The sequence below is a fragment of the Podarcis muralis genome, chromosome 17, assembly GCF_964188315.1.
Source record: "Podarcis muralis chromosome 17, rPodMur119.hap1.1, whole genome shotgun sequence".
Classification (NCBI taxonomy): domain Eukaryota; kingdom Metazoa; phylum Chordata; class Lepidosauria; order Squamata; family Lacertidae; genus Podarcis; species Podarcis muralis.
Window position 1 is genome coordinate 6,256,197 of NC_135671.1, and position 14,420 is coordinate 6,270,616.

Here is a 14,420-nt window from a genome sequence, read left to right on the forward strand (position 1 = left end):
TACGTTGGTTGAAAACAGGATTCACTCAATTCCTGCAAATGAGAACGAATGTTTAAGTTTGACAAAATTTTAAGATTTATTTGTTCCTGTTCCCAGTGACCATAGTTAAAAGTGAGGAGTATACATCCCTTTGTGAATCAGGGTTATGCACCCACCCCCTAAGTCATTTGGTCATGCATGCATTGCCAAAGCAGGGACCCAGCCATCACCAGTTAACCTTAGTCTCGCTTAGAGAACAGCAGTTCCCTTCTGGAGACATGCTGTTTACAATGAGATGTACCGACTGCTGCACCACAAGTCAAGAGTCGATATGGAACAAACATGGCAGCCACATGCACCTTACACAGGTGTGTTTTGGAAGATCAGTCATCCATCCCTTCAGGCAAAGTACAGCACAAACTGGATGGTTGTTAGGTTTTTGTTCAGAGCAATTCAGAGCCCACAGTGCCACGGAGTTCAATGAGTCAAACAGGATCCTTTTGAAAGAACAGAACACTTGGATATGCACACATCGCTGTACATCATCATCCTCATGGTGGTGGGGAGAACAGTACACTCTGAAAACAGAAGTAGGGCAATTCCTCCCAGTTGACTTGGCTCACATGAATGCCGCAACAGGGTTCAAGGAGTGCCAAAAGCATAATTCTGCAGACTCAAGCATGCCTGAATCATCCCTGCTCTCCTGACTCTATTCAGAAGGACCCTTGCTGTTTTGGTCAATAGGAAAAGCTAGTGAAAGTAGGTAAACCTCTTAAACAGACCACAGTGAGTTTCCTCTTTCTTTCTTTTCTCCAGTGCCTCTTGCCAAGCTAGCGGAAGAGTCGGACTTTGTCATTGTGACATGTTCTCTGACACCTGACACTCAGGGGATGTGCAATCGGGACTTCTTTTGCAAGATGAAGAAGACGTCTGTGTTCATCAACACAAGCAGGTAAAACCAGATGTGGCCCAGAGTGGAGGCTGGGAATCGGGGGCACATCCCCCAAGACAATGCCAAGTCCCAGTGCTACTGCATAGCATGACTGAAGTAACATGACAGTATGGAGGAGCGTGAGCCTAGATCTGCAACATGCCCTTGTCTATCGTGAGTTTTTTAAAATGCACAAATCATTCCCCCTCCCCGTTTTAATTAAGGGCCTCCGCCTTGTCCAGATCTCTTCCCTGTACGATAAATACATTGCAGTACAAGACGCCATACTTCCCTCACAGCCGTGCTTCCTTCCGAGACATTTGCCCTGGTTTTGTAAAGAAGCAGCACTTGTGGAAATAAGCTTTCCATATTCAGAAGACTTAACTAGCTGGATCTCTCTTGAGGTCTATCACTATCCAGGCCTGCACCACTCGAAACTAATATTCTGCAGTCCTTCCCTTAGACAGGATGTTCATTGCTCCTGTGAGTGCTGTATATTGCTTAGTCTACCTAATAACCGGTTGCCTAGCTCCATACCTATTGCATTTCTAAAGCAGCAAACACCAGTCAAAATAAGAAACTTAGGATGTACAATATCAGCAGGTTGTATTCTGCATAGCCTAAGGTCTCATCTGTTCAAGTATTTCTGTTTGCTTGACATAACAATCTCCCCCCCAAAAAAAGAAGCTTGGGTGCAGTGAGAGGAGGGGTGAAGTCTCATTGCACTAGCACGAATCATTGTGCTGTCTTCTGTTAGTGCAATAAGTTGAATAATAAGCAGATGACCCTGGGAGTCATTAAATCCTTAGCACCGTTCCAAGTCACTGCTGCTTGCACCAATTGGGGGAAGCTGCCCCCCCCCCCATATGATTTCCTAGAATACCAGAGTGATGGGGGATGCAGCCCAGCAAAGCAGCACCCTTGCCACTTCAGGCAAGGCATAAACAGTGTGGTCGTATTAAGCTGTAAAGAAAAGCCACAATCCTTATTTCCCCCGTGAGAGTCTTGTTGAATTATTTACTGCATCGTGCAATATAGGCTCAATAACACCTTCACACCCCACGTTTTCTCACTTTGCTCTGCTAGGGGCACTGTTGTCAATCAAAAAGACCTTTACGAAGCTTTAGTCAATGGCCACATCGCAGCAGCGGGCTTGGATGTTACAACCCCAGAACCTCTGCCTACTGATAATCCGCTTCTTTCCCTCAAGAACTGTGGTAAGCCGACTTAATTTCATAGAATCATAGAGTTGGAAGGGACCCAAAGGGTCATCTAGCCCAACCCCCTGCAATGCAGGAATCTCCGCTAAAGACTTAATGTGCACATGGCCATTTCTGCACCGTCTCCTCCTGGGGAATTAACGGCTGCCTTTCAGAAGCAGACAGATGCTGCTCAAGTCTCACTTGCACTGAGCCGGCAAGGCTCAATAGCAAGCAGAGGGTTTTCCTTGTGGAAATGTGTCAAAAGGACATCTTTGCAACCATAAGGGCTAGAAACTTGTGGGTCGTTCTTTTCTAAATTGGGAGTTGTTCTTAAAAGAAATCTATGCCTGCTGCCACATCCTGTGGCATTTCTATACTCTCTCCCACGATGTTGCCCTAAGTATGTGCATGGGTAAAGCAAGAAATAAAATGCAGAGGGCATCCTCTGAATTTTGCACTCTTGCCCCTTTCCGCAAGGCAGGTGTCTTTGGGCTGTAATTGGATTGGCATGCCCTGCAAAAGACAGATAATATCATCTTTAATCTAACAGAGGAGGGGCCCTGGAAATAGAATACAGAGGGAATGGGTTGGCCTGAGCAAGTGATTTTATTACTCAAAGATATAGTAGCTGATAAAACGATATATTCAGGAACTAGTGATTACAAGTCGATAAAAATTATACTGGCTTGTTTCCTAAATTGCTTCCTCCTCCCCCCCCCCCCCCCATGTCTTGAGCAGTAATTTTGCCTCATATTGGAAGCGCCACCTACGCCACAAGGAATGCCATGTCCGTGTTGGCTGCCAACAATCTTCTGGCTGGACTGAAAGGAGAAAGCATGCCAAGCGAACTCAAGCTGTGAGAAGCAAGACTGGAAGAGTTTTGAAGGATTTTTTACTTTTTGCCCCAAATGGATATTAAATGGGACAAACTGTCTTTCAAATAAAGCATTAAAACAGTGGCAGACTTTTGTGTATTATAGCAAAAGGTTCCAGTTCACACCTATTTTTTAAAAGCAATACTCTATATCTTATACAAAGTAATTAAGATGCTGTGTACTGGTATGTTTTCTACAACTGTTCAATCAGAAGCAAACAGAAAGCAGCAGACTGAAAATAATGAGCTTCTCCCCCTGCCCCCTCCTATAGTGGCCTCTACTGCTGGAAGTTACTTTGTCATAGGCTTCAGTGGGGGAGCTGTTACCATGACCTGTTTTAAAAGGACTTCCAGGCTGCCCCAACTGTAGCCAATCCACAAATTACTGAGAACTGATGGTTTCTCATCCTGCCTTATTGATATTTGATTAAATGTCCAGCTGTCATGGTAGTTTTTACACTGTGTTCAGCCCTCTGCCAACCCCAAGCAGCTTTTTTGGGCCCTGAGGCCTCAATGCAACTTGAGTTCCATCCAAATGACAACCTCCCCACTCTCAGAAGCAGAACTGGGTGTGTTCTGTTGCTGCCAAAAGGTTTGCAGTGAAGCCTAATCAATGCATTATTACAGTATAGATGCGTCTTACAAGTTTGATCATGCACAGGCCTAAAACAAGAGCAAGTTGTCAGACTTTAAACTCTATCTTAGAGCATCTACATCTTAATTTTTTTAAATGAATGTTGGGGATGCCGTAGAGCAGGCATGGCCAAACTCGGCCCTCCAGATGTTTTTGGGACTACAATTCCCATCATCCCTGACCACTGGTCCTGTTAGCTAGGGATGGTGGGAGTTGTAGTCCCAAAACATCTGGAGGGCTGAGTTTGGGGATGCCTGCCGCAGAGAGAAAACTTTATTTTTTAAAAAACATCACTGTAATTTACTTGAAAAAGTAAGATTGTCTACAGTTGCTGAGGATGTATTCCTTGTGGGGAAGCACACTTTTACAAAGTTGTCTTTAAACTGCCATATACAGTAATTCTTGTCATTAGGTATAAATGGGGTGGTACCCTCCCACACATTTTATCTCTCTCTCCTATCCATCCCTCAAACCATAATTCCACAGTCGAAATCAATCAAGTCGCTTGCATTGTGCTGCTTCAAGCCCACTATCTGCTTCTGCCTCCTGCTAGTACCCACACCAATTTTTGTGGCTCACCTCTTTCTCCCCCCCCCACCCCCGGAGAAAAAGCCTGCCCTCTGTGTAATAGCCTCTGCCACGTGCAGTTCCAAAGCATTCCCCCAAAATGGATGGGTATCTGTTTTCAGCAGCCTGAACTTAAAAGGAGGGTGTGAGTGCTCTCCTACTTGTCGAGGCTCTGGTAGCCTTAGGGCTAGGGAAGGCTGAAACCAAACTCGGAAGCTCTGCCCCCTACAAAGATGTGCAGAGAGTCATGGATGGTTTTCAGTGGTAAGACAATGGCACTCTGCACTTGGTGTAATGGCACGCGTTCCTAAAAAAAAAAAAAAAAAGTACCATATGAGTCCTATTGTGAGGAAAACAGCAAAATTAAAAACTGTAGCCCTACCACATCAAAATGTTACTAGCCACCACTGACATTTAATATTAAAATGCACATTAAAGAAGGAAAAAAGTATTTGAAAATGGTACCATAAATTCAGACGAGCTTGACCAGCAGCACCTGAAAAGGCAACTTGCACTGTCAACGGACTTACAAGAATGCCTTTTGAAATAACAACAGTAGACGGATCATTTACGACGTAATGTTGAGTTTAACACATGAAATACAAATTGATTAGAAACACTACCAAGCATGACACAAACACACTTTACTTTTCAGTACAAGATCTTACAAAAAGAGAAACTATGAAACACCTAGATTTTGCTGTATTCAAAAGTATATACACACATACATATATCAGACAGTCTAAAAGTTACTTGCATTGGACTCAAGGTAAGCACTTTCATTACACAGTGTATGTTACTGCAAAACAACCAAAAATACATTCAGAACCCCTAAAACTATGTTATTCTATAACACACTCCAAAAGCACTTTGAGGTGCAAAGGTCATTTCTCTTCAAGATACGCAGTCTCACAATAAAGAGCTCTTAGTAACGTTGTTCACACACTCCATGTAGCAACCTATTTTACAGATAAATGCTTTCACATCATTTTTTAAAAAACCATTACAAAGGTTCCACTTCAGCTTTTTGAAACATGCTAGTTATGTGCTAGCTACACTTTCATTCTTCCAACCCTTCCCCTACTCTTAGAACTAATGACACTAAGGATTGTATCCATATATAATACATGCAGTCCAATCCTAAACATGTTTATTTGGGAGCAAATCCCAGAGAGTTCAATGGGGCTTACTCCCAAATGTCTGTTAAGACTGCATTCTCAGAACTACATTTGTGTCAGAGCTGGAGAATTTCAAAGCGCTTTTTATAAGTTGTTCAGGCCTCACAAAACCCCTGTGAGGTAGGTATGGTACAAGTATTAAAAAGAAGCCTTTTTTTTTTTTGCGTGTGTGGCACAATCACACTGCAAATGTTCACCTCTTGTGTTCCATGGATTATTAAAAATCTGTATTGGCATCATGGAACTGAGGAAGAGAGTTAAAGCAAAGTGCTGGGTAGATTGCTGCTTTGCCAGCGTAGGCAAGTAGTTTTGGAATGTTTATACAAATGGCTTGACTGACTAAACCTCTTGCCACACTTTAAACAGGCATAGGGCTTCTCGCCTGTATGCACACGGATGTGCTTCTTGCAGTCTGTTAAAGTTAGAAAAGTCTTGCAGCAGATTTTGCAGGCATACTTGCGGGCACCTTCTACTACCAAGACGTTATGTTCAGATAAGGCTTTCTTACATTTTGAAAGAACATCAGCAGACGCTCTGGTCAGCTGCGGTGGGCCAGGTTGGGAAGAATGCCCGTTTTCAAAAGAGGAAGTGGCTCCGTTCATCATCAGCTGAGAATTCGAAGCATTGTCCGGAATCTGAGCGCTCCGAACAGAGGTCACTACAGGCATTTTGGGAGCTATGCGGCGATACCCAGGAAAGGTGGTGGCACCGCCTCTCGAGTTCATGACTGCCCTCGATAAAGAATGCAACCCCAAGCCAGATCTGGGGAAGTCCATTCCAAACTGCTCTGCTGCCCGGTAGCCGGAAGTCTGTACGCAAGGAAGACCCATTACATCCTGCATAGGCCTGACAAAATGGGAGTCTGCACTCTCGTTGAACGGATTCTCTACATGAGAGACAGTGGCAGAGGAATGACCATTGGCAGGCCCAGATTCTTGGCTAATTAAATACGATGCATCACTATCCATTCTACAGTCACTGGTTGTATTTGGAATGTTGTCCTCATTATTCGGGCCAGCACCAAAACTGCTGGCTCTGCTCTTATTCAGAAAATTTGAAATACTGAAGGTAGATTTGTGTTCCAGGTTATTTGCTACTTCCATGATATGGATATCTCCCACCCTGTCGGTACTAGACTGTGGGTCAGAGAAGCTGCGGTCGCTGCTCTCGGGGCTCAGTTCTATCTTTTCGGCACTTGGTCCTCCGCCTTCCACTTCAACAGACTCGCTTCCCTCTGCTTGGGAAGTCACATCACTCACTTCATCCTGGGGCTCTGGAGAACTCAAAGGCTCAGATTTCACCACTACCCTCATGTGTTCCTTTTCATTTAGTCCAACCTCAGGATTCTCACACTGAAAGTTATTTTTTTGGGAAGCTGTTTCCTGATCAAAGCTAGTTTCCACTTGAGTTGCCTGTGATGCCATAGACATTTGAGAAATATTTCCCCCACTGTTGTCCGACTGGCTTGGCACTTGTGCATCTTCTTGGGCACCAAAAGACTGGTCAAACATAATAGTATTATCTTCCTGGTTGTCAGTTACACCATCAGGTTTAGAATTGTCTACAATTTTCAGGGAGTCTGGGGAAAAGAATTCATCTCGTGAATGAACCACAGTCTGTGCACTCTCTGGAGTAACATCTGACATGATAGAATCATCTATGGGAGCCCTAATGCGTTGTCTCGCTCTTTCTTCAGAAGTCTGCTTACGTTTATGGAGACGTCTGATCGGAAAAGCACTCCGTTGCTCTATGTTACTTCTGATTGATGAGCTCATAGAATTTGCCTGTTCTTCTGTGCTTTGGGTAGAAGTTAATGCAGAGCTCACTATGCTCAATCCCAGCTGCTGAAGCATGAAAGACCGTTGCATGCGTGCATTCTGCTCCTGCACTCTATCGTTTGGTGGAGACATTGGTAGTGTCCTTGTAGTAAGGTAGTGTTTGCAGGCTTTAACCACAGAGTTCAAATGGAGGTGAGAAGCTGCTAGCAACACATCCATAACATTGCTCTCTCCAAGCATGAGTGTGGAAGTGTACATCATATCAATGAGAGCAGCAAAAGCTTCAGCTGTCACTACTTCACTGTCCAACTGGATCATGTTCATGGTCTGATCTCCTTCTGCTACGGTGAAAAGAGCACGGAAGTGTGTGCTGCATGCTGCCAAGACGGAGCGATGCGCTTTGAAGTGCCGGTTCCCCACCACAATGACACAGTCACACAGCTGACCATGAAGCCGCTGATAGTTCAACTGCTGAAAGATTTGCTCGAAGTGCCCTGGAAAATCCATGATCCTACAAAAAGAGAGAATATGATGTAAAAACAAGGACCAAACTTCTGGTTTTTAGCACACAAATGGGGCACAAAATATACCGTATTGGCCCAAATATAAGCCGCACTCAAATATAAGCTGCACCTTTAAAATTGGAAGGGGGGGGGGAGAAAAAAGACCCAAATATAAGCCGCTCCCTTCCTTGCTGCTCCTGGCTGCATACTGGGGGGAGGGGCCGCACTGTGTTGCCGGCGGCCTTTCCCCTTCCTCATTCTCTCCCTTCCCAGCCTTGGGGGAGAGGACAGGGGACTACGCGCAGGGCGGGTGCCACTTTGCTGCGCTCCTGGCTGCATTCTGTAAGGTCGCAAATATAAGCTGCACTTTAACTTTTCACGGTCGGAATTTGGGGGGAAAGTGTGGCTTATATTCAGGCCAATACAGTAGACGTTTGATAATTGAAGCTCCTGTACTAGGCTTGTTTTTAAAACTTATCACCACCATATTGAAATACACATGATTTCCTTAGTTTGTAGGAATGTGAATGCAACGGCTTCAGGCCTTAGACACACAATGGGATTCTGCTTGGAAATGGAAACCAAAGTTTAGACTGCAATACAAAAGAGCTGGGCAAGACCAGGAGATCAGTTTAGGAGCATGTGGCTTATTTAATGTTAGACTGCAGAGACTGTGCTGGAGAGAACTATAAGATACCTATACAAAATACTCAGATGCAATTAGTCAAAAGAAATTACAGGGGGATACCAAGAAGGGGAGGGATGTTAACAGCTGAGCAAGCAGACAGATGAAACACCCACAAAAGAAATGTCTGAATTCCCAGCACCCTCAATAGCTGCATATATAACAAGGCCATAGGACAACTAGCAGCTTGAGTTGCATGGGCTGCAACAGGTTACCTTATCCAGCACTCAGCAGACCCAACATAAGCCTGTCTTATGTCATGGTTTGCTGTACAATCTGGCCCTAGGGCTAGATTTGTCACTGCTCATTAATAATCATTTCTTCAACTCTGAAGAAATTCTGGGATTAGCCGAGAAAGAGAGAGAGTAATTGAGTGCAGTTTTGCAGTTTGCCAGTGGCAAGTAGAACTGGCTGCCCAGGAAACACAGCACACAACAGGTTTGACTCTCTACTGCCCTTGTGGGCTTCTACTCCACAAAACGTGCCAGAACCTGGTCAATTCCTGTGGTCAGATGCCCCTTGTGCATGTCAGAGAACATTGAAGACCAATTACTAAAGCCGCTTGGGTAGTTGGGAACCCCCAGGGAGGGGAACCAAGGCCATGAAGATGGAAGACCACTTTCCAGCTGTTTCTAGAAAGAGGCTCTTATCCTGATAAGAAAGGTAACAGGTTTAGTTATGGCATCTGAAGTATGTGAACCGTTCAAGATCTGCTTATACTCTCTGCTTGTTGCTTATACTTCATTGAGTCAAATAATTTCTTTTAGTTTGGAAATATTTTGAATTGTTTTTTTAAAAGAACAATTCATACGCATAGCTGAAAACTGAATTTTTAAAGGGGTTTTCCCCACCGCCTTCCCCTTTGAAAAAGTTTCCCCCTCCATCTACTTGGGTCCAAAATATGCCAGTTCTTAGCTTTAAAGGCTTTAGTGCTCAGCAAATTGCCATCAAGTCAGAGAACAACAACTGAATTCTCTTTCGATTGCCTTTCAAAATCCAAATTGGGCAATATTTTTATTAGGCTGAACAAAATGTCAAAAGAAATCAAAACTGAATAAACCAATTATTTCCTCAGTTCAAAGTGGTAAGAATAATTAAAGAAATACTGTGACAAACTGAGGGATGCTCCTCCATTGGGTACTAGGAACTCAGTGACCATAATCTGGAATGACAAGCGGCTGCTTCTATGTACTCTGCTGGTTTCTGCACGAAGGTCCATCTAATCCCATTTCCAATAGTGGCCAAGTCTCCAAGAACAACCTCTGGATAATGCAACAGCTGTGCCAGCTGCAAGTATGATAAGATTTAATGTAGAATTGAAGACCCATTGTGTTTACTTTTTGACAAAATAATCCTATCTTTAGGAATTGAAAGCTAATGCTCATAATAGTTAAAGGGACTGACTCATTCATGGATGTTATTCCATGACACAATGAACTTTCTTACGAAGTATCCATTTGCTATCTTAAGATACTGTTAACATTATACAGGTAACTTGCTATAACTATGGTAGCCATTCCTGTTTTGTAAAAATTTGGTACAAAATTACTTATTTTTTATGAAAAGGGGTGGATGTGGCCTCTGGACATCTGTTGGGTAGGGAATTTGGCCCTTTAATCTGTTTTGAATTCAACTCTCCTGCTTTAGGGAAAAACAGTAAGAGAACTAGTCTTGCTTAATCATGTCCAGCTCTCAAAGGGGAATGCTTTGTGACTCTTACTAAGATTAAGTGTGCTCCAAGCATTTCAATTTATAATTCAGAGTGCTAAAAAACTAAGGAATTGTGAGCTAGTGACTCTTACTTGGCTATGTGCAACTGTCATATGCTGTAATTCACTTTTCCCCAACATGGTGCCCTCCAGATATTTTGTACTGCAACCACATTAGCTAACCATCTGCTGAGGCTACTAGGAATGGTAATGCAAAACATATGGAGGGAACCTGGTTATATAAGTTCCAGAGATCAATTGTGCTCTTAGCGTGTAAAACATGCTTGTTTAAACTTAGTAAAAGTCACCCTAAAAAAGAACATTATAATGTTACAACAGCAAAACACAATCACATTTTACAGTTTGTTGTGGCTTCCAGCATCTAACTTAAAGCCACATTTTCTAAGCTGATAAAAAAGCTTAGAAAATAGCTTTTCCCTGCTCATTGTTTTGAAAGATAAACTACAGCTAAAGACACCATGAACTACACCATGGCTAAAACATGAATATTTGTTTTCTACTTTCTAGTATTTGAGGTCATTCCTCATGTTCCTATTTAATGATAAGTACAAGTCATTAAAATTTAGAATTTTCTTTGTAGGGTATTTGTGCAGTTTTCTCAGAGTGTCCACACTATTACCAAGTTCTGCTCCAAAGGTTTATTATGTTCTCTTCCCTTTTTCTTCCTGCAAAGAAAGGATTAGTAGTAGCTGGGGAAGAGCCATGGCTCAATGGTAGAGTATATGCTTTATAAAAAGAAGGTTCTAGGTTTGATCCCTAGCACCTCTGGGTAGTGTCTGAAATACTCAGGAGTTGTTGCCAATCAGTATATACAATCTTGAGCTAGATAAACCAATGGCCCGATTTAGGATAAGGCAGCTTCCTTTTCAAGTGACTTTTTATGTTGCAAATTGCAACTGACATTCAGTGATAAGAACTTAATTTCATAAAGAATTTCCAAGAAGTACCGTATTTTTCGCTCTATAACACGCATAACACGCACGTAGTTTTTAGAGGAGGAAAACAAGAAAAAAAATATTCTAAACGAAATAGTGGATATATGATTTTTGTGGTTCATGCTGTGGCCACAGACATGTGATCTGACAGTGAGTTTGGAGTAGCCCAATGCAAAAATCCTGAGGATCCATGTGGATCCATGCTTTGTAACCACGGAGGAGGGAAGGAAGGGGAACCATGGATGCTCTGCTCATGACTGCAGCAGATCCCCCCCGCCATCCGCAGGCATTCGCTCCATAACACGCCACAGACATTTCCCCTTACTTTCTAGGAGGAAAAAAGTGAGTGTTATGGTGCAAAAAATACGGTAGTATGTTTATGGACAACATGTCCAAGAAAAGAGGCAACACAGCAGAAACTATTCTGAAATAGTTTCAGTCCTAGATGAAAGGAGACCTTTACATCCAAAATACCCCCATGACAAAACTATTGAAGATTTATAGTTACCAACTGGTTCTTGGGTACCTCAGCATAGGTCCACACCTGACAATCCCTGAAGTCTCATCTGGTGTCTTTCCACAATTGAAATAGATGTGTGGACAGTTCTAGAACAGAATGCAACTATGCCTGTCTTCTTGGATAATGGCAGTAGAACAGAGGGCTCTTTTCAAAGGCAGCAGCACCAATACTTATTTACTCCATGCAAAGGAATCTGGGATGGCTCCTGTATCTTTTATTCAGCAGGGCAAACAAAAGTTAAGAGTAAAGTGCCACTCTTTCCAAAGCAGTGAACACACTGCAAGCTGATGTCAGCATTGGGTCCTGAGGCTTGTTTTCACAAGGACCACGCTGGCCTATTTATAGCCCCGCCATGCCCTTATGAACTGCAAGAGAAAGACGACGTTACAAGGCACCCGAGCCCACTTGAAATTAGGCCTGCCAACTCCCCTGCCCCAATTCAAGCTTTTTCTGCGAAGAGGGAGAAGTGTTCAAAGACGACTGTGTCCTGAACAGCCTTTACCAAAGGTGTCATGGGTTTTGAAGACGCTTGAACTCGGTAGGAAAGGGAGAAACTTGCTAAGAGGAAGGCACTGTGATCAACCCCCACCTGGAAGCCTATGGAAGGACGTGTGGATCCAGAATTGGCCTCCACTTACAGAATCACTGTTTAAACCATGTTCATGGAAGACAATCTGACTTGGCTACAAGTGATCGCCAAAGAAGACCCTTGATTTCATGCATCTGTTGAGATCCTGCCTTTCTAAATTAGCATTCGAGGCATGCTATTTTTAAAAACAAAACGCAAACACTAAACGTTTCACAGCCCCCTCCCTTCAAAGGGCAGAAGAGCGACACAATGGAGGCTCTCAAGTGCAGCCCCCTCCCACCCAGCTACCCCCAGTCAGTTAGGCCTATGCAAAGCGGGCCGATGACAGAGAACAGGGGCAGCCCCCACGTCTAGGGCAGGCGGCGCCCCTCCCCACAGGCCACTCACCAGTCCATGCCCCGCCCTCGCCGGGAGGGAGGGGGGAGGGGAGAGAGGGGGCGTGGCGGCAGGAACCTCGCGCTCCCTCTCCGTTGACAGCCCAGCCAACGTCTGTCACGGAATCACGCCGCCCCTCGGACCACCGCGGAGCATGCGCACCTGCCCCGAAAGAGCCCGCCCCGCCCCCCTGAAACAGGCCGCGCTGAGGGGATGGAAAGCAAGCCGTCTCGGGCGCTCTCGGCCAACCGCCCTCCACGGGCTTCCTCAAGTGCGCGTGCTCGCGAAGGAACACCAACCAACCCCTCCCCCACCACACACCTCCCGCGACCCGGCGGCCGCCCAACCGCAGCACGCCTCGCCTCGCCCCACCCCCGCCGCACGCCCCGCAGCCAATGGCGAGGCTGCGCGCCCGCCGCCGCCTGCCACGCCCCTCCCTCGCGCGCTCCCCCCACAGACCCTCGCATGTCACGGCCCAATCAGGGCGCAGAACGCGGGCGCGCGCGCGCCCAACGGCCGTTTCCCTCCTGCCCTCGCGGCCTCTCTCACCTGGGCGGGGGGGGAGGGGAGGGCGGCGGCGGCGGCGTCGACGGTCCCCTCCCGTCCCGAGCCCCCGTATCTCCGGGAGGGAGGGGCGCCCGTTGTTCTCGGCTCTGGCGCTGCCCGCTTGTCCTTCCTTCCGCTCCTCAGAGGCGGGAGAGGGGCGGGCTCAGCCGTCCGCCGAGTCTCCGCCTTCGCCGAATGGCTGCGCTTTTCTCTCCCCCCCCCTCCCCTCAGCGGATTCCGGGCGGAAGTGACGTCGCTCCCTCAGACGGCAATTCAGAACCCGTTCAACGGCCGAACCGTCGCCAACGGCTAGCTACCCATGCTTGGGCTTCGGCCAATGGGGTGGGCGTTCGGGCTGGTTGCGGAAACGGATTGGGAGCATGCGAGGAGAGGGGCGGGATTTCCTCAACAAACGGCTCGGTGATTGGACAGGACGCAGACACTGAGAATTCAGTGCGAAGTGGAGAAAGATTTGTCTCTTTTGCATCCCCGTTTGACTCTCTTTATAATTTGGCGGCTGTTGCGCGACCACAAACTTCAAAATTAACACTATAAACAGCTGAAGATGTCAGCTGGGTATCCGTGCCTGTTATATTGAGTATATTCTATGATTGGTATTAGTAATTGTATTATAATTTGGTATTGTTATAATGAGGCTGGATTGTAATTGAAAATTAATTAAAAAGTATCAAAAAATTGAGTATATTCTGCCACAACTTGGGTTATTTATACCCTGCCTTTTAAACACGGTACACAAGCTAGCTTGCGAAGATAATATAATTCATAATAAAACTCAACTTAAACAATTTACAGCTCCTGTCAAGAATCTCCGCAGCTGCATTCCAGATCAGTTGTAGCTTCTGTCTTCAAGAGTAGATCCTTGTAAAGCACATTACTGTAATGTAAGCAATCCTGGAGATGACAGGAACAGAACTGGCTGAGATCAGGTCAAATTTCTCCAGGAAAGCGAGCTATTGACATGCAAGATCTGGGGTGGCAACTTCAATAAAATGCCGGGGGGGGGCAGGCAAGTCCCCACCCTCCTGCATAATCGATCACATGTTGCGGTGCATGGACACCATTTGAATGGCATTGCCAATCGACTTTGGGGGGGCCGTGCAAGATGGAGTTGGTAAAAGACTTGTGGCTATCCATTTGCGCGTCTGGGTCCAATAAATCTTCCAGACTCCAAACCTGTTGCTGAAAAATGACTGCAGTTCCGTTCAGATCAGGCTCAATCCAGGATCACCAGTACTAAAACCTGCAACTAACGGTGCTCCTGTCATGCCTAGATTAAATTTTAGCTTGCCCATCCATCCAAAAGACACTTTTTCAAGAACCTATGCTTCCTCCTTGGGATCGGAAGCTGGGACTGAAAGAGAGAGCTGGGTGTC

The 14,420-nt window shown here is 45.4% G+C and overlaps 2 protein-coding genes across 7 annotated transcripts in view; one reads left to right on the forward strand and one right to left on the reverse strand.

Annotated features, from left to right (window-relative positions):
• Positions 1-3,071, forward strand: part of GRHPR (glyoxylate and hydroxypyruvate reductase) — a 49,551-nt gene extending 46,480 nt beyond the window's left edge. For all 3 annotated transcript variants that reach the window (XM_077921683.1, XM_028711507.2, XM_028711506.2), the window contains 3 exons: positions 796-931; positions 1,997-2,127; positions 2,851-3,071. In XM_077921683.1, coding sequence (XP_077777809.1) covers positions 796-931; positions 1,997-2,127; positions 2,851-2,972 — 389 coding nt within the window. In that variant the 3' untranslated portion in view covers positions 2,973-3,071. The remainder of the gene's footprint in view (positions 1-795; positions 932-1,996; positions 2,128-2,850) is intronic.
• On the reverse strand, positions 52-12,744 carry ZBTB5 (zinc finger and BTB domain containing 5). Of its 4 annotated transcripts, XM_077921681.1 has the most exons (4): positions 11,523-12,369; positions 9,438-9,618; positions 5,874-7,654; positions 52-4,494 (listed from the first exon to the last, which is right to left on the reverse strand). In XM_077921681.1, coding segments are annotated over exons 2-4 (1,896 nt in total). In that variant the 5' UTR covers positions 9,551-9,618; positions 11,523-12,369; the 3' UTR covers positions 52-4,492. The 4 variants fall into 4 exon arrangements, with proteins under 4 accessions (XP_077777807.1, XP_028567447.2, XP_028567446.2 ...); XM_028711614.2 differs by lacking the exons at positions 52-4,494; positions 9,438-9,618; positions 11,523-12,369 and adding an exon at positions 12,493-12,744 and having other exon boundaries at positions 4,755-7,654; XM_028711613.2 differs by lacking the exons at positions 52-4,494; positions 9,438-9,618 and having other exon boundaries at positions 4,755-7,654.
• Between the last annotated feature and the right edge of the window lie 1,676 nt (positions 12,745-14,420).